The sequence below is a fragment of the Rhyacophila brunnea genome, unplaced genomic scaffold, assembly GCF_057557595.1.
Source record: "Rhyacophila brunnea isolate RB1 unplaced genomic scaffold, BYU_Rbru_1.0 scaffold_12, whole genome shotgun sequence".
Taxonomy (NCBI): domain Eukaryota; kingdom Metazoa; phylum Arthropoda; class Insecta; order Trichoptera; family Rhyacophilidae; genus Rhyacophila; species Rhyacophila brunnea.
Window position 1 is genome coordinate 35,499,310 of NW_028232774.1, and position 19,049 is coordinate 35,518,358.

At 32.8% G+C, this 19,049-nt stretch overlaps 1 protein-coding gene across 1 annotated transcript; it reads left to right on the forward strand.

Moving 5' to 3' along the window:
- Positions 1 to 1,096: 1,096 nt before the first annotated feature.
- On the forward strand, positions 1,097 to 17,963 carry LOC147078099 (membrane-associated transporter protein-like). Its single transcript, XM_085940200.1, has 8 exons — positions 1,097 to 1,558; positions 10,185 to 10,720; positions 11,425 to 11,526; positions 12,073 to 12,221; positions 13,201 to 13,644; positions 15,030 to 15,160; positions 15,556 to 15,730; positions 16,888 to 17,963. The coding sequence occupies exons 1-8, from the start codon at positions 1,464 to 1,466 to the stop codon at positions 17,119 to 17,121; spliced, it is 1,866 nt and encodes a 621-aa protein (XP_085796326.1). The 5' UTR covers positions 1,097 to 1,463; the 3' UTR covers positions 17,122 to 17,963.
- Positions 17,964 to 19,049: the final 1,086 nt, after the last annotated feature.

A 19,049-nucleotide genomic window follows, 5' to 3' on the forward strand; every position in this document is an offset into this window, starting at 1 on the left:
AAGGAGCAGATATGCCGTGAACTAAATCCAACTCATTTTTTATTTCCTTTGCTGTTAACCCTTTTATATTAAAATGTTTAATAACAGCTCTAAACTCAATTTTCTCCATTTTTTTTAAACAAGCAAATTTTTTTTTAAATGTACGAGAAACACACAACAACCCGACCAATCTGATTGAAACTTCGCAGCATACTGAATCGGTAGTGCCGCTGCATGAAAACAAACCGCTTACAGTACTAGTCGCGCCACCTGTCGGCTTTTCTAAGGACTTATTGACCCACCCTCGTATCATAACAACTTCTGAAAGCAGTGGCGATTTTCCAGTATGCGGACGCTTTGTTAGAAAGTGTCCCGACACTTAGTTTAAAGAAATAATAAGAGGCCTCCAAACTTCCACGCACCTAAAACCAACACTGTTTGAGAGAAGGTTGCGTGGAAATGCTCCAATTCTCGGTAGATGATAATTATGTAATTACGTCACTTTGTTGCATTTGTCAGTTTGAGACAGTGAAAATGATAGGTTACCTTACAATTTTCATATAATTTAGGATTCAAAATGAAACGGGACGGTATTCCAAGTCTACCTAAAGACGGCACTTTGCCTAGTGACGTCACTGATAAGCTGAAAGGACGTTTTGGAAATGTGTACAAAATTAACATCCATTATCAAATTCAAATAATAATAACATCATATTTATTTGCTATATTATTTTTAAGTCTGACACAGCATGTGTTGATATAATATGCCTATTGGCTATTACTAATAATTATTGATAACCTCTGTTTTCATGTTGCTATAAGATAGTACTGGAGGAAGAAATAATTTTAATAACCGTATTATTTGAATACAGACTGTACAGGTTATAGCATTAAACCATAGTCTATAAAGTGCTGTGATTAGTATTAAAAATATTTAATAACAATATCTATTAATACAATACTAAGAATATATATTTTTTTATTATTGTATGACTGCATTAAATTTATAGTGTAGATCATTTTAATAAAGTGATTTTTTAAATTTAATTGTAATTCGAAATTCATATCGGTGATTTGGGGACAAATTATTAAAAATTGTCATCTTGCTTAGAACGGGTGTTTAATTAAATTAAATATAAATATTGTAGAGAAAACAGCTAGATTCGATAAGTGATAACGTATTATTTTAATTAAAGAATTTATAAGTTGGTGATTTTTTTTATTATATTGTTAAATGACATTAAGATAATAATTCTGGCTGGACTTATTTCTAATAGGTACGTCGCGATTTTTTGAAAAGGCCAGAAGAATGATTGCAAGGTCAATTAACTTATCGCTCCGTCCCATTATTATCGTCGTGTATTTGGGTTAGGTTTTTGAATTATTACACATTTCGCAAATCTCCAGCCGGCAGTGTCAGTTATCTTCGAATAGTGTTACGGAAAAGAATTTAAGATACAGTGTACTTGCGGAAGATTGTTATAATGGGTAGAAACTTTGATAAGCAGTTGCCAAGAAAAAGAAGCATCCAGATTCGAAGGGATGATACGAAGTTTCGGGACTATTCACACATATTTAAGTAAGTAGACTATTATCAATTTCAATTTAAATTTAAACCATTATTTATTTACAAGATCACGTTGTCAATCGAAACAGATAACTGCAACTTAGACTAATATCTCTTAAAGTACATGTGTACTGAATAAAAATATTCTAATACATTGTAAAGTCACTACAATAATGTATGCAAGCAAATTTAATGTTGTATGGGACTTACTGTTTTGGTATTTAAAAAATAAAATTAGCAGAATAATTGTACCTAGCTTCTAGGTTGTTCTACGTCACTTTCAGTAAAATTCTCAGGAGAGCAATTTGAAAGTTCACATTGAAATAATTGCACAACCAATATAATATATACATATCGACCGTAGAAAGGAAAAAAGACGTAACCCTCAGTTCTTTCAAAATAGGTTTTATTGGATAATAACACCGTTCACGACTAAATACACATTGTCTCCAAAGGATGTAAGCTGCAAATGCCGATTTATTATCTAAATTTAGCTAGCAATTAAAAAAAAAAGAAGGAAGTGTCATGGGAAAAACAACTTAACCATCATTTTTTTGGATTTTTTTTTAATTAAGTCAATAATTAATATCAGATTATGGATATAAAAACCAAATTATTGATTTGGCACTACATTAATCATGAACTTTAAGCTTATCTATGTCTATTTTGTATTTTAACTTAGACCGAAAACCATAACAAAAACGTTTTTGTGCTTCCTGTAAAATTTGATTTGAGTGGATTACGCCCTTTTTCCTTTCCACAGTCGATATATTAAAAACTGTGTTTTGCATATAAAAGAATAACTTATTGTCAACATTATCGACATATCCGTTTATAATTGTTGTATTCTGACTAATAGCTTAAACAGAGTTCTAGAAATGTAACAAAATGGCATTAAAAAGTCATTTTACCTAAAAAATGTGATACAGAACAATCTGGAAATCAGGCAGCAAGATATCTACAGTGAAAATTTTAAATTTTTGATTTAATAATACAAACAAATCGTCGATATACGATTGGTTTGTCAAATATCTGTTTTTGTCGAAATCGACCTTTTAATGCAGAAGGACCATAACCATCCATTTCTTTAAATTGCTTTGTAATGAATACAGCATTCATAATATGCTGTAAAAACAACAATTTAAATACCTCCATGTATTCAAATATAGGATAATGAAATAATTTGTTTTTCGTCTCCTGAACATTTGACATTTTTGGTCTATATGACAAACCAATCCTACAGCGACTAAATGTAATAAGTATTATTAACATACTTATTGGTAACTAATTTGTAAATAATTAAATAAAATTTACCTTATCCACTTCACACGCAAACTTGTTGGATGCGCAATTTTTAAATCTGTGTTTGACAAAAACTGAATGAATATTTATCATAAATCTTATCATTAACATGTTGCATGATATAATGTAGACATATCAAAGATTTCATAATTTGATGCAATTATCCGAGTGTAATATTAATAATTTCTGCTAAAATTTTCCAATAAATCTTTTTTTCATGGTTTGCAAACATGGAAGCACCGTCAACTTAATGCATGCATATATATTTTAATTCGAAACAGTAAAGACAGCATGTTACCCATGACACCATTAAATTTAGCATTGTGAAACAGTATTGACAATGAATAATTTGTCCATTTGTTTGTTAAATCTTCCGCCATAACAAATAATTTATTTTAAATTTGGAATATCCAACATAACGGAAGTGGTTATGTATAACATAGCACTCTCTAACTGAATTAATAGTTTGTTGACTGTTGGAACAGTGGGTATAACTAATGTAATATGGTATTTCCAAAACTTAAAATTTCCAGTTTCAGTACATTACAGTACATAGTAATAATAAGTTTTCACTTTATTTTATTGTATCAATTTGTTATATAAACGAGAATTAATTGTATTCTGTATCACTGTATATTTATTTTGTGAGTGTGAGTAGTGCCTGAAGATGCTGAAAAGTGAAACCCGGTTCGTAAAAAAATACTGGAATTGAGGCGTCTAATTCCAAAAAGCGATAAGTCCGCATTTGGTCAAAATTGAGAAAAAAATATGCACGTATTCTTTGTATAATTTTACACAATATGTATTGATCTATAAATTCTAAAACGCGACAAAACCCTACGAAAAAAGTTTCGATTTATTACAAAAAGCGCCAAGTCCGTGTTTCATATTATTTAAAGCTTGGTTGATTTCGCGCGTATTTAAGTCAGCCAATAAGGGAACGTTCAATATTGGAAATGGCGTCTCCCATGCTGTAGCATCCGGTAAACTCATAACAGTGCCACGGAAATATGTGCCTTATGCGGAATACAATAAAAAGTGATGTTCAAGTAGCGCTACGTCCAATATTATTTTGCCTATATTTATTACATTTAAGAGTTTATCGGCTGAAACAAATTGCCATTTGGTTCTAATTTCGGCATAGAATACAACGGAAAAAATAGTCTCACGTTAAAATAAATAATGGAAACTTGAAACATAAAAACGTTATTTCACGCAAATATCGAATTGTGGACATGTCGCTTTTTGTAATTAGACGCCTCAATTATTAGAATTTACATTCAAATATTATCAAGTACCCTCTATCGATCGTATTAATATATTATTATGTCACCTCAAAATACCCCTTACGATTTAAAAATATATGATAGGTAATAATACAGCTATAGTGCGACTTTTATATCTAGTCTTCGACGTCATCACGGTCGTTTCTGGAACTTAAACCCGCGCTTCGCATTTACTTACCACGCTACTACATTCCCCGCACTAATAATTCAGTTAGTGTTCGATATCACGCGGTGTTTTATTGACATTAAAATGCTAAAATTTTTAGCAGAAGCAGACAAAGAGCATTATTTCGAATGTAAAAATATTGGGAGGAGGAGAAACAGAAAAGAAAGCTTTTCATTCCTCTCAATCGTGTCAAAAATAGATTATTTGCTATGAAAAGTTAAAACGTAAAGAATATGTGATGTAATAGTATCATCGAATGATGTAGAAGACTTAATATAAAAGTCGCACTATAGGTATTTTTTCAACATTTAATTATTGAAGTTTTGGTAATTGTGCCGCAGAGGTGGACACGAGCTATTATATTTTTTTTTTACGAAAACAGTTTATTCTATGTAGACAATTATAATAAATACCCTTTTCTGTCGGCGCATCGGCTTTTCGATCCAATAATCGTTAATTGAAAATTTGAAATTTTGATACACCGTTATCACAAACTAAGATTATATGAGGTAATATTAGGTTGGGGTAGGTTAGATTAGGTTAGGTTAGGTTAGGTTTGGTTTGGTCTAAAAAGAAAGTTGTAAAATCTCATGTCCACCTCTGCGGCACATTTACCGAAGTTTTTATGTAAGGATATGGACTGTAAAAAGTTCTTGTGCAATAATATTATATTGAAAAAAATAACCTGTCAGTATATATTATATACCAGTGATTTCTAACCTGGCAGAATGCGTAAACCATTTTGTAAAATTTCGGGAAGCCCCTTATTGATTGACACAATATACTAGGCTTAGAAAGGCAAATTACAAAATAAAGTATTAAGCAGTAGATTGCAACATACTTTGGAAAATATCTGCCCTTAAGCAGGCTCAAAGCGGCTAATAATCTCAAATTTTATATTAACTCATTTGCGACTAATAGTGTGTACACATGTATGGATTTACTTTACTGGCACCAATAGAGTGTAAATTAAACTATCACGATAATAGCTGTGCTGACTGTCTCGCAAATCTCATTCTTCAAACGCATAGTTGTCGTTGTATGGTGTTATTTGACAGGTTCAGACAGGTTGTGAAAATTGGTAAACGTCAAAATGCTCCACTCTGTACAGTTCATACATTTTTTCCACCAGGTTAGTCACATATGTCTACTGCGCATGCACGATATCGTGCATGTTTCAACTATCGCATAAAAATTCAGAAGCCGCAGAGCTTTTTTGATCCATGCATACAGTCTTGCAACTTGCATGAAACGTGTTTACACTTGCATTTTCTTGTTATGGCCGCGATAATACGTACTGTCAGCAGTAAATCCATGCACGTGTGAACGGGCTATACCAACCAATTTATTTTATTAATAAGTTTTTAACTCAATTGAGCTCTGTGTGGCTATCAATTTTTCAGATGCATTCCATGTCCTAAGCTGAAAGGGAATACAGGTGGTGACCATATAGTATTTAATCTTTTACGATGTCAGTCATCGCTCCCATAAGGGAGAGGGCTGACAGAGCTCTAGCCTGGGGGCCCGGGGCACCGCGTGGCGCGTCTACCTTATAAGTGAGATAAGCACACATCACACATTAGCTCTAATGGTATAAAGTTTAAGAATAGTAACATTTTGAAATAAGTGATTGTGTGATGGTATTCGAAAACGTCATAATTCATTTAATTTATTGAATAATACAAAAAATCGTTAAAAATACACTGAATACCCTTGATTTTACCTGGAACACCAATTGGGAAACGTTTCTGTAGAGCGTCACACTGTTTTTAACCCTAGCGATAGGTAGGGGGCCCCAACAAAGATCCTGGCCTAAGGGGCCGCTTCAGGATGTGGGGACATGATGTCAGCATATAATAATAATATGAATAGTTGTTTTTCTTCTTCTAGGAAATAATTTTTTATAGATTATTATCAATGTGCACACGAAATCATTTGCAGAGATTTGCTATTAGATTAGTGATGATCTTAAATTTATCTTGAAGTGGGTATTGTAAATTATATACCTACCATCTATTATTTGTCTGCTATTATTATCAACAATAATAAGTGTCTGAGGATTAAAAAGATAATAAATATTAAAAATAAAATATGTTATCAAATAAATTGTCATTGATTGATTGTTGTTTCTGATTGATACTTGTAACATCAAAATATAATGACACATAGACATGCTGGCGTGTGTCGATGACTATACTAATTAGTCATACAAATACACTGTTGTATGGACATAATAAACCTAATATAATATATATAATATAACTGTTTAAATGTGAATTATAGATGCCTCAGTCATGGGATTTTCTGTCAGCCTGACAGAAATCAAAGGGTTTCTTTATTGATTAAATACTGTATTGTAGATTCATAAACGTAATACACCCGATCATGGCCCCCACATTCTGAAGTGGGTCCCCAGGCTAGGATCTTTGGCGAGCCGTGAAAAAAGTAAAGGCAGTATGACGCTCTACAGTAGTGTTTTCGGAATGGTGAAAGTGGTAAAATTAAATTAAATTATGGAGTTGTCGAGTTTCAACACACAATTAAAAATTGCATCGCACAATATCACATATTTTAAAATATCAACATTTTTGAAGTAAAATATCGCTGCTGGCGACTTTTCTTACTATTAGAGCAAATTCATGATCTGCATTTATCTCCCATGCCGGGCCCCTCCTGAGCCCGGGCCACCAGAATAGAGCCCTGTCACCCCCCCCCCCCCCTTGTGGGGGCTATGCACCCGATTCTCTTTTTGCACGGTTTTGAAATAACGCGATCCAAGAAAACAGACCAATAATTGTTTTTGAACTGATTTATTTACTATGGTTACAAAAAATTATCCATTCTGATTGCATGCCGGAAACCACTTTGGGCAGAATGTGTAAAACCCATAAATCTTGTATCCACAAATACGTCCGAATATTTTTATCAGAATAATTATGACCTAAATGTTTTTGAATAACGGGATCCAATATCAATATTCCCTGCAGAGTTTTATGATTTTACTGAACAAAAGCCTCGAATTAGAATGTTTTGTGATGAAATATTTGATTCAAATTAAAAATCAATTTTTTACTTGTGGTTATACTGCCCTGCTAAGTAAAAAGACAGTGTTTTTGGTGTTAGTGAAATGAGAACACAAATTTTAAGCTACCTTTTCTCTTATATTATGTAACATTTTTAGATTTTTTTGACATGCTCGTTAATTAAACAATGTCTGTTTAGAGATTATGTCAAAAAAATACAATAATTTGACATAATATAAGAGAAAAAGTAGGTAGTTTAAGACTAGGTAAGTTTAAAAACACTGTCTTTTTACTTAGCAGGGCAAGGCGTGTTGTCATGTGCTGTCACAGTAAGCTGCCGCTACGGGATAAAAGTGTGTAATGTCGTTTTTTTTTGTATTTAAAAATATGTTATCAGACTTATGCTCCCATCCCGTAGTACATTTTGAACCTTTAAACGACATTGTCAGTTAGCAAAATCTGCCAAAATCACCAAAACAACAATGAGGTCACCTCATGCGTACTGCGCTGCATCGACACCCGCATGACTCAATGAACATTTTTTATCATTTTCAACTCATGTCAAAATCACATATTGTGGTTGGCACTATGTATTTTCTATAATAATGTTGTCTATTATATATGATCTGCGGGTCTGTTTGTGCTCAAAATATTATCTATGGATGCAATATCGCAAGTAATTTTAACGTACACACACGTAGAAATTGTTAAAATTAATTGAAATTAGCATGAATAATAATTTAAAATGCTAATGCATTAGTGTTGGTATTCTCCATCATTGAATTTATAGAGATAGATTCTGCAGAATGACGAAACTAGCGACTAAATTTGTCGGCATGTGGTGATGTCATATTGTATTTAAACCTTTAGATCCATCCAAAGTGCGAGGCTCGTTGGTCTAAATCGGTTCAAACATTGAGTGCCACCTCTCATTAATAAAATTATAGGAATTTCCTTTTTATGTACGCTTTGTGGTTTACTATCGGGAAGTATGCAGTGTCCCATAATCGATTTATTAGGAAGCTTTTGTACCAAAAACAATTATCTGCGCTTAGAAACAAAAAAAGGTTTGAAATATGCCAAATGTCAAATTGATGGGATTCGAATTACGATTATTAAGCTACTATGTATGCATCTATGCAAAATGCTGCAAAAATAAAGACTGATTCATCCAGATTTTTCAAATCTAAATATTTTGTACGAAACTTTACTAGCTTACGAACAAAGTCTAGGAATGTATCTCAGTCATAAGTCGAAGGACTCAGGTAATTTTGAATAGATTTGATAATACACATTGGCTTGGAGTCAGATAACAACAGCCTTGACTATTATTCAAACAGTGAATCAGATATTATGATGTCAGAATAATGAACAAGTCATATCATAAATATAATTTATTTAAAAAAATTTCCCACGTGTAATACAGGCTTGTCTCCACTCAGCTGTACTCGTTATCCTAGTGAGGTTCTGAAACTTTGAACTTAGGCATTGCATTGGATCTAGAAGTATTGATCAATATTTTGGCCATTTTATTTATTATAATAAATAGTTGGAAGTATGGGGTGAGATCTTGCGCAATGTGGTTCCACCACTAACTTGATCCGATACATGTAATAATAATTGTACATTACAAATCATTAACGTCGCACACTTCAATAATTCTGACATTATTTATATTCAGACTGGCACCATATAGGTACACTATAAATTTGTAAATAAGAACTCATGGATTCATTCATGAATACTGCCGAATCTTGAGCAGCGGATACAGGGAGATAATTTTTATAATAAGCAAGCGACTGTCCCTTGGTTCAGTTACCAGTGTATACCATACTCATTACATATTATAGAGATATAGCGGCACCCATGATTAAAGTGGTCCATCAATGCATCAAATGCATAGAATGTCGTCGATGTGTAAACAGTTTCTTGCGATTAGAAGTGTTTATGAGTTATTAAAATATAACGTGTGAATACTGCACAATATAAAATGAATAAGCCTGTGCGCCTATTAAAGCCATCTGTGGTTGGGTTTTATGTATCTATGCCCCCTCTAATACTGTGCATGCATACCGCGCTAACTGGCTCCTACATTTGGTATAATGGGGTCAAGTCGTAATGGTCAGAGCTTATAGTGGGCCGCACAGTAATTATAAATTAACAGTTAATATGAACATTAAGTATTTTAATTGTAAATTAACGCACCTTATAAAAAGCATTCCGACAATAGTTTATATTTATTCCTTACAGCGCGAACGCCATAGCTGTTGTGTCCTGATTAGGGGGCCATTAGGTGTAATTAGCATGTTATTTAAATGTGGTAATTAAAAAGTACCTAATTAAATGGTCCGCAGTGAATCGGTTAATATTTAAAATGGTGACACATTCTCCTCAACATGCAAATTTTTCAAAATCCATCAACCTATGACGGTTAGTGCAAATTCTTGTAAATTATTCATTCTTTTTTTTTGGTAGTTGTGTAGATAATCGTTAGTCAAAACAATCTTGCTTTGTCTGAAAATATGTTATTAAACTTACCATTTCTGATCCGTAGACCCCGAGTTTAATTCTCGGTGACGTCAAAGTAATTTTTATGTGATTTTCTCACACCCAATGTTTGTGATTGTTTCTCTTCTATTACTAATATACTACTGTTTCACTACATTACTGTCATTGGGCCTCATAGTTTGTTGCAGTGTTAAAAAGAAAAAAAATAAGACTTTACCAACCACATCATTTATTACAGAAACAAGGATTTATATATAATCAAACGTTTAAATCTGCAACTATTAAATTGTTTTACTTTTGAATACATGAATTATTGCAATGAATTAACAATTTTATCATTTGGCACATTTCAGAAAGAAAACAACATGTCAACTACTAAAATTGGCAGCTGCTGTTATGGGAATAGAGTTTGCATATTCTGCGGAAACCGCCTTCGTTTCGCCAATACTTCTAGAGCTCGGAATGGAACACGAAAAGATGACACTAGTCTGGGCGCTGTCTCCGCTACTAGGATTTTTTCTGGCACCGTTACTCGGATCCTTGAGCGATGGATGCAGAATGTCCCTCGGAAGAAGAAGGCCCTTGATATTATTCCTTGCGGTCGGATTATTCATAGGCCTCATCTTTGTGCCGTACGGAAAAGACTTGGGAATTTTACTCGGCGATATGATAGAACCAGAAAATATGACAGATATTGCGATACCAAATGGTAGTATACCGGGGCCCGTATCTGAAAATATCACTCAGGAGCAGTCAGAGGATAGTGTGATAGATTACTTCCCGTTTAGGGCTGTCGTAATTACAATAATGGGAGTTGTATTAATGGATTTCAATGCTGACGTCTGTCAAAGTCCTGTAAGAGCATATTTGCTGGAAGTCAGCATACCTGGTGAGTCAATATACTTTTAGTCCTTCTGTATGTGAATCCAATTTGTCTTTACATTCTTATTTTATTGAAAGCATTAAGTTTATTTTAGGCCAAGCAATAGTCTTTCTTGTTAGAAATATTATCATAAAGTCATTGTTATTAAAGTAATAGCGTTTGTACACGTGCATGGATTTATTGGCAGCAATAGTGCGTATTTTAAACTATCATGACAATAACTGTTTACACGTAAAAGTGGTGACTGTCTCTTCAATCTCATTCTTCAAGAGTAAGCGAGACGCGATGTTGTCATTTTATGGTACTATTTGACAGGTCGTAAAAATTGGTTAACCTTAAAATGAGTCTCTCTGCGGTGTAGTTAAATTTTTTGACGGCAGGTTTGCCACTATCGTTCAAAAAAACTGTCACATGAAAATTCAGAAGCTTTCGAACTTTTTTTATTCATGCATGCAATCTTGCAACTGCAGAATAATACATGTTTACACGTACTTACATTTTATTGTTATGCAGCATGTCAGCAGTAAATCTGTTTACGTGTAAACGGGGTATTATGCTTTTACTATTCCAAAACACAAATTGAATAAACTTGGTCACAGTATGTAACCCTAAAGTACTCACTTTCTTACATTAATATCATTGGTACGGTGTTTCCGAGTCTCATCTAGCTATTTGAAGAAGTTTTTAATTAAAATTATTTTCAATTTCAGAGGATCACGCCCGTGGACTGAGCACATTTACTGTGATGGCTGGGCTTGGTGGATTTCTCGGATATGCCTTTGGAGGCATCGACTGGAAATCTTTAATAATAGGTAATTACCCACCAAAAATATTGTTTTATCTTCTACAAACAACAAATAGCCATTTTTAATTACAAAGGTTATACATGAAATGTGCAAATGCGGCTAATAGTTATGAAACTTGCAAAGATTATTTAGGCAGATAGTAGAGACATCTATTTTAAATTACCAATAAATCTATACAGTTCAATATTTTTGTGATATGCGACATTTTTGTATGTCAAATGTAAATGGTTGATTTTAATTTTACTTTATTTTTTCCATTATACTGTATATTTAATTTCGTATTCAAAAAAACCATAATTTGTGTTATTCATTAAATAATTGCTATGCAAAAAAGTGTCTTAAAACCCTACAATTTCTCACATTTCACTGAAATTTCCCCTGATTAGTTACTAGATCATTAATAAAATTAACAGGATACAAATAAAAAGTTTAATGATAAACACCCGTGTTGATTAGAATAGTAATTAGATTTTTTTGACTAGTAACACCGTTTGCATGTTGTGAAAAATCTCTTTTAGAATTTGACTGGAGTAAATGGCTGAAACATTCCAGGCACATGGCTCGGAGGGAATATTAAAACAGTGTTTCTCATGGTAACACTCATCTTTATACTGACAATTATCATCACGGCCACCAGCTTTGCAGAGGTGCCGCTGCCACTCCTGGAACATGCAACTTTCGAGCTCACCGGACGATTCAAAGTAAATATCAAGAACTTACTAAAATACTTACTGCATTACGTCATTATTCTTTTGATTTATTTGTGACCCATTATGGGTGAAAGGAGCTTATCATAAATAAAATGAAATGGTTTGGTTTGTAGTAAATAAAATAAAATATATTAAAGGCCTAATGCATAGTATTACATCTTATTTAATTAGGTGGGTTAATGCATTAGTCAACCGATTTTCAGACGCGTAGGAAATAGGTAATGCATAATGATAAATAGATGGCACTTTCTTTGATGAAATTAAATTACTATAATAATAAGTCACCTAATTATTTATTATAAGCAGAAATCAAGTAAAGTTTTAATTTTGAGTACCTACCGATTATGCATGCAAACACGAAAGACTAGCGGTACTAAGCAGGTAGTACTACATTATTGTAATGATTGAAACCAGATTGATATCTATTGTACGCGTGCCTTAAATAACTAACTTGGTATTCAAGAATTTGTCCAAATAGTAGGGATACTTGTATCCACGATATGCGCACTTATTCAATTAATTACGTAGTGATAAAACAACTATTAAATTATAGAAAGTTTATATTAAAAACTATTAATAATTTAAATAATTTTTTTTTAATTATTTACTTTTGGAAACTTGTAATTTTAGAAATGGCAACAATTTTGATCTTATCTTTTTGTAAAATATCTTCTATGCATGGGATCGTAATTAGTTATGTTGTTTTACATAACGTCGACCCTCACGATCATTTTTAAAATCATTACATTTATGTTGTATGTACAAAAAATAATACAATATAGAAACATTTGCTTATTCCGTGCAGCTTAGAACCTGTATATTTGCATATTTCTGATTGAATAAGTGAAACTTTCTACAAGTATTTCGTTTATAGAAATTAATATGATCAGCTGTTTACTGTCCACCATTTTGAATAACATCAAACCAGTGTTGTCAAAATGCAAAAATTTATTTGATTATTCTTTTCCAGCCAACAAAACTAACGAATGGCCACATAGAACAGAAAGAAAATGAACCGACCCAAAATGGTGTAGATCTTGGAGAATCCAATATACAAGAAGAACCAAATAGTGAAGCTGTCAAAGAAAATGGGGTCAATAACGATAAAGAAATTAATGACAATACGGAAGACAGGCAAAAAAAAATATCGTTTGGGAATGGAGTTAAGATTGATGCTGTTGTTGAAATCAATATGGACGATGCAAAGAATGATGAGCTGGAGGAAATCAAGACCGTGGAAGAGACGAAATCAGAAGTAATATCATTCATGCACTGTTTTAAGTCTATCATTTTGATGCCAAATTCTTTGAAGATATTGTATTTGACCAACCTTTTCACGTGGATGTCGCATCTCAGCTACACTCTTTACTTCACTGATTTTGTTGGCGAAAGTGTATTTGGTGGAGATCCTTCGGTGAGCAATCCACAGTATTATCTCGTTGCCATTCAGGCAAAACTTACAATCATTAAAATGGCAGTTTTTAGTTGAAAAATTTAAATCAGAAAAATATAGGTACTCTATCCATCCAATGGTTTTAAGAATAATGTTTTTTTTATTAATTTTATGATTTTTGAGTTATTTATGTTGCTAGTTTGCATGTGTTAAATCTAGCGACATGGGGGTAGGCAGGTTATGTGTTACATATGCGGCACATTATACAGGGCGGCGAATGAAGGATCGAATACAAAAATATTACAACTTTACTATTCAGAGCAGTAGCTATTTTCTATGAAGCGGACGAAGTGGTCGGTTTATTAGAAAGAACCGACATCTTTGTTTAAAAAAAAATCGAAGCATAAAAAATCCTGACAACATAACTATTGTTGTACATATTGTTATACTCATTGCAACACATATTGTAATGGCAGTTTATTGCAAAGCAAAATTTTCATACGGATACCTTAAAACCCGCAGACCTCTACGTATCTAAAACCTGTACGTGCAACATTAAATTTCACCGTGGCACAGTTTGCCGTGAGTTTTCTATTGGAAAGAGCCGTATACTATACGGTCTCCAATATTATTAGATTTAATATGAACATTAACTTAATTTTCATAGCTGATTTTGGCAAAATTCATGAATTCAAGAATGAAAACCTAACCTAACCTAATCTAACCTAAAAAATAAACAAATATATGGGCTATTTTCAAAACTTATTTGCTGCTGGCTTCCTGTAAAGTATAAACCGGCAACAACCGTGTTTTATTTAGACATGAATTTTATGTCAGTACTATACGGTCTTTAATATACGGCCATATATTTCCGATATAACATTTCACGGTGAAGTATAATACGGCAAACTGCATACTTACAAGTTTCCGGACACGCTAAAACCTTACTTACACACAATGGTAGGTACGTCTCTAATTCTCAATAAATGATGTGTATGTCAATTCAAAGATTTTGATGTATTTGTCTGTTTAACAGAGCAAAAAATAAATAATAATATTGATAAGTAGATAACTAACAAATTGCCAGATAATGTGTAGCGGGGATGTGTTAGTATAACATGTAAGGGGACGGTATTCTTAGTCTGCTTAAGGGTGGTATTTTGCCTAGAGACATCACTGGTTAAATTTATCTGCTTTTTTCACATAACAGCCCCGTAGTTTGATTTACTTTATTTACTTTTTTACTATAAATAAAATATCGGACAATTATCAATAAACTTTGCTTTTAAAACCATCGTAAAGGAAATCTACCACATAAACGCCATTATTAATTTGTTTTGTTTTATATTTCGTCTTGATTCCCAAGAATTTTAATCAATGGTATGTATTATGTTTTTTTTCTCCAGGCAGCACATGGATCTGAAGAGTATGAACTTTATAGTAGCGGTGTTCGATTTGGATGCTGGGGAATGGCAGTTTACTCCCTAGCTTGTGCCGGGTATTCGTTCATCATTGAACGCTTGATGAAGAAATTCGGGTAGATAAACAAAAAGAACATTATTATTTCATAAATTAATGATTATTATTTCATAAAATATGTTTTTTTTCTGTCATATTACCTCTTCTCCTTTGAGTGAAGATACATTGTTCATCCCTTCAATTCTGTTAAAGAATTTGTTTGAATTCCACTCGGCCCATCATTTTATTTTAGGTTTTTCTAAATTATTTTCAAAAAGTACGATTGCCGGCTATTCTGCTAGATCTTGCAGGCTGTGTACATTATTCTCAAGGTTCTGATTAATCAATACTCTAATTTATTTAATTAAAGTCATTATAAAAATAATTTTGCTGATTCCGTATATTATATTATAGTAATGAACAATTTTCAATATCTACAATGATTTTACAATAATTCTTCATCTTTTATTTCAGAGCAAAAAGTGTGTACGTGGGAGGACTGATTGTTTACACTATCGGAATGGCCATTTTAGCAGCAGTCAAATCGCCAATTGCCGTACTTATTCTGAGCGTGACTGCTGGTATCGCCTACAGCACACTTTTCACAATACCGTATCTGTTAGTGGCTCACTACCACACAACGGGATGTGTAAGAAACTTTTATCATTTATTATGTTATGTTATTTATTAAAGCTGACAACGGAATTAATAATTGGGAAGTTGGATAGAAAAGGGGCATTGAACATTTTAACTGATATAAGCAAGGTTTATCAGTATGTTTACATTTTGACTACTAGCGCAACCTGTAGTCATAAGATTGAATTGATTTTTGGTGACATAAAGTAGAAATCGAGGATTCTTAAAAAGTGTCCTATTAAAATCGCCCAATTTTACTGTCCCATTGCTAAATTATCCTGCTCCATTTATCACTAAGAGTATAACTATCCAGCATTTATTCAAGTACATAATGTAAATCAGCATTACAATTTTTAGTTAAGTTTAAGTTATTCTAAAGGCATAATAGAGAAAAATAGTTAGGTATCAAAAGTCACTTTAAACCATGTGAAAATCGTTGACAAAGTTGACTGTTGGTGTCATAACTCACATTCTGCAATGAATAATGTGAGTTCTGTCATCAAAGCCTTTCTAACCAATCAGGGAGCTCTATTTCTCATAGTGTGCTGTGTGTCTGCAGCCTTATGCGTCAATGAGATTGAGCTACTTTACGAGCTGCTTGTTGGCGAATTTACAATCTGCCTGTAAAGTCGCCCAGTGTCATCATCAAACAAGTTAACAAGCAGATTGTAAACAATCTACCGAGAAAAGTTGAAAGCCGGTCAACTTTACACGCTACACGCCGGCGTGTGGTCCTACTGCATCTGCGCAGTAGAGCGTAGTAGCGACCTCTCGGTAAAAAACGAACTCCGTTCTGTCAAAATAGTCGTTAGCTTGTTGGCTTCTCAGCGAATGGAAAGTTTTGTGTGTCATCATCACAATCGCAGTAGCTGAATCGCCCGCTTTTAAATTCGCCAACAAACAGCTCGTAAAGTAGCTCAATATTGACGCTTTAGGAGTATCATATATATTAAAAAAAAATGTAAATCGACTCACTCACTCATTAATATTCAAGGGAGTTCAATACTTTTCTTCTAATTACTTACAAAAAGTGCTCTGGTGGTTTTTTGCGATTATCTCAAAACTCGATTTTTGGAAGATTTTTGATGAACAATTTAAAGTTACTTATAAATAAAATAATGCCTATTTATACTAAGAAAAGTATATTAATTAAAACATATTTGATTTCAGTTCAAGGCACCTAAACCAGATGCACCGGAAGGTCAATCTTCGACTACGAGAGGCCTCGGAACGGACATAGCTATTGTAGGATCTACAGTATTTGTCGCCCAGCTTGTCCTATCGTTAGGGCTCGGCTGGCTTGTGCAGGTGATGGGAACTGCGACGGCGGTGATTTGGGCGGCGTCCGTTTTGTCTGCCATTGCCGCCATTTCAGCAACACAAGTTGTGTATTTGGATCTCTAATGATATATTTTAATAGTTTATGATTCCTACAATAAAACCTCAGTCGTAGTTTTTAATCGATTAATAGTTTGAAACAATGTATGAAGAATAATTGGTTGTATGTCTATTCGGATGTAGGTATGTCTGATTGAGTGTATATTATATAATTTGATGTATGTCTAATGTTGCAATGGTAGTTTTTTTAAATTGCATACATATTGTATAATGGTCTGTACTAAATTATTTTAACATCGAAATAGATCAATATAAAATTTGTCATATTCCATAATAATGATGAATTTGTCTATAACAATATTAATTTCTAAATACAGATGTATCCACAATTCAGAATTGTAGTAAATGACATTTTTGTGTGTCATAGTTAGTTTTAACACTAATTTCTTTTATCCATCATATTATATTTTCTAAATACAGCGATATGCTCATTTTGATTACCGGTCCTAGTAGTCCAGTGCGTAAGGCACTGGGGTCTCATCCGAGGGCTCCAGGTTCAATTCCTGGTGAGGTCACGATATATTTACATTCTATATTATGTGGTTTTCTCAAAGTCTACGTGTTTATGTGATCATTTCACTTCTACTACTCCAATATTGTTTCACTACACTACTATAATAGGGCCTCATGGTCTGTTATAGTGTGAAAAAGAAGTCTATATTAACTAATAAATTCATTTTTAGAATAACTATAAGCAATATAACATTGAATATATCGACATTTATTTGTATCATTTTAAATATCCTGTACCTGTAAGACATTAAGTTTTTGCTTAAACATTTTTGTTTATTTGATTTTGGTAGGCTTTAAGTTATATGCCTATCACATTGTATATGAAATTACATATTATTATTTTATACGATATAGAATATGGACATCATTTTTGTTCATGTTATGTATTTTAGGTTTTTGGAAATTGACCACTCAGATAACTTTTTTCATAAGAACAATGACATAAATCTTACTAGGTATGCACTTTTACTTTTATGTTAAATAATACATCATCGTACCTACGTGCATGGATTTACTGGCGGCAATAGTGTGTATATTAAAGTATCGTGACAATAACTGTTTACACGTACAAGTCTCATTCTTCAAGATTAAGGGAGACGTGATGTTGTCATTTTATGGTACTATTTTTGACAGGTCTTAAAAATCGGTTAACCTTAAAATGAGTCTCTCCGCGGAGTAGTTTGTTTTTTATCGTTCTACCGAATCGTTTTATCGAAAAATTCCCAACTGTCAGAAGCTTCCGAACTTTGTTATGGCCACTACGTACTGTCGGCAGTAAATCCATGCGCGTGTAAATGGGGTATAAATGTAATAGAAATTTTCCTTTAACAAATTGACTGCTGACTAGATAATTACTAATTAATTACCACATTTAAATATCATGCTAATTCTATCAAATGGCCACCAAATCGTTACCCTCTAGGCGCGTCGTTAGCATCAATGTAGATGTGCATCAAGTTAGACTAGTATGCAGAAATAATTGTTGTTTACAATGTTGGATGTAGATAATATGTGTAATTGGATGTGTGTTAAATTAATTATAATATTATGTATGTTGAATTGGATTTGTGTTTATTCGGTTTTCTGTCGAAGTAATCAAATTTGAAATTGACCATTCTTCTTATCGGGTGTTAACTAGAATATTGCTCGTTTTATTCTAGAATTCAAAAAGACGGATGTTACATCTACTTCTGTTAAAACTTACTATCAATAATAATTATTGTAGTGAGTCAATAAATAACTGAAATAAAATATCAAGAATGTACTAATTCAATAATCATCATCTTCGATTATAAAATCCGATGTGAATATTGGTAAGTAGCTTAGAGTAGGGCTTAGGTGTATCTAACTTTTAATTTTTGATAAATCTTGATTAAATTTTATTTTTAATTTGTCTTACAACTAAATACTAAATACTTATA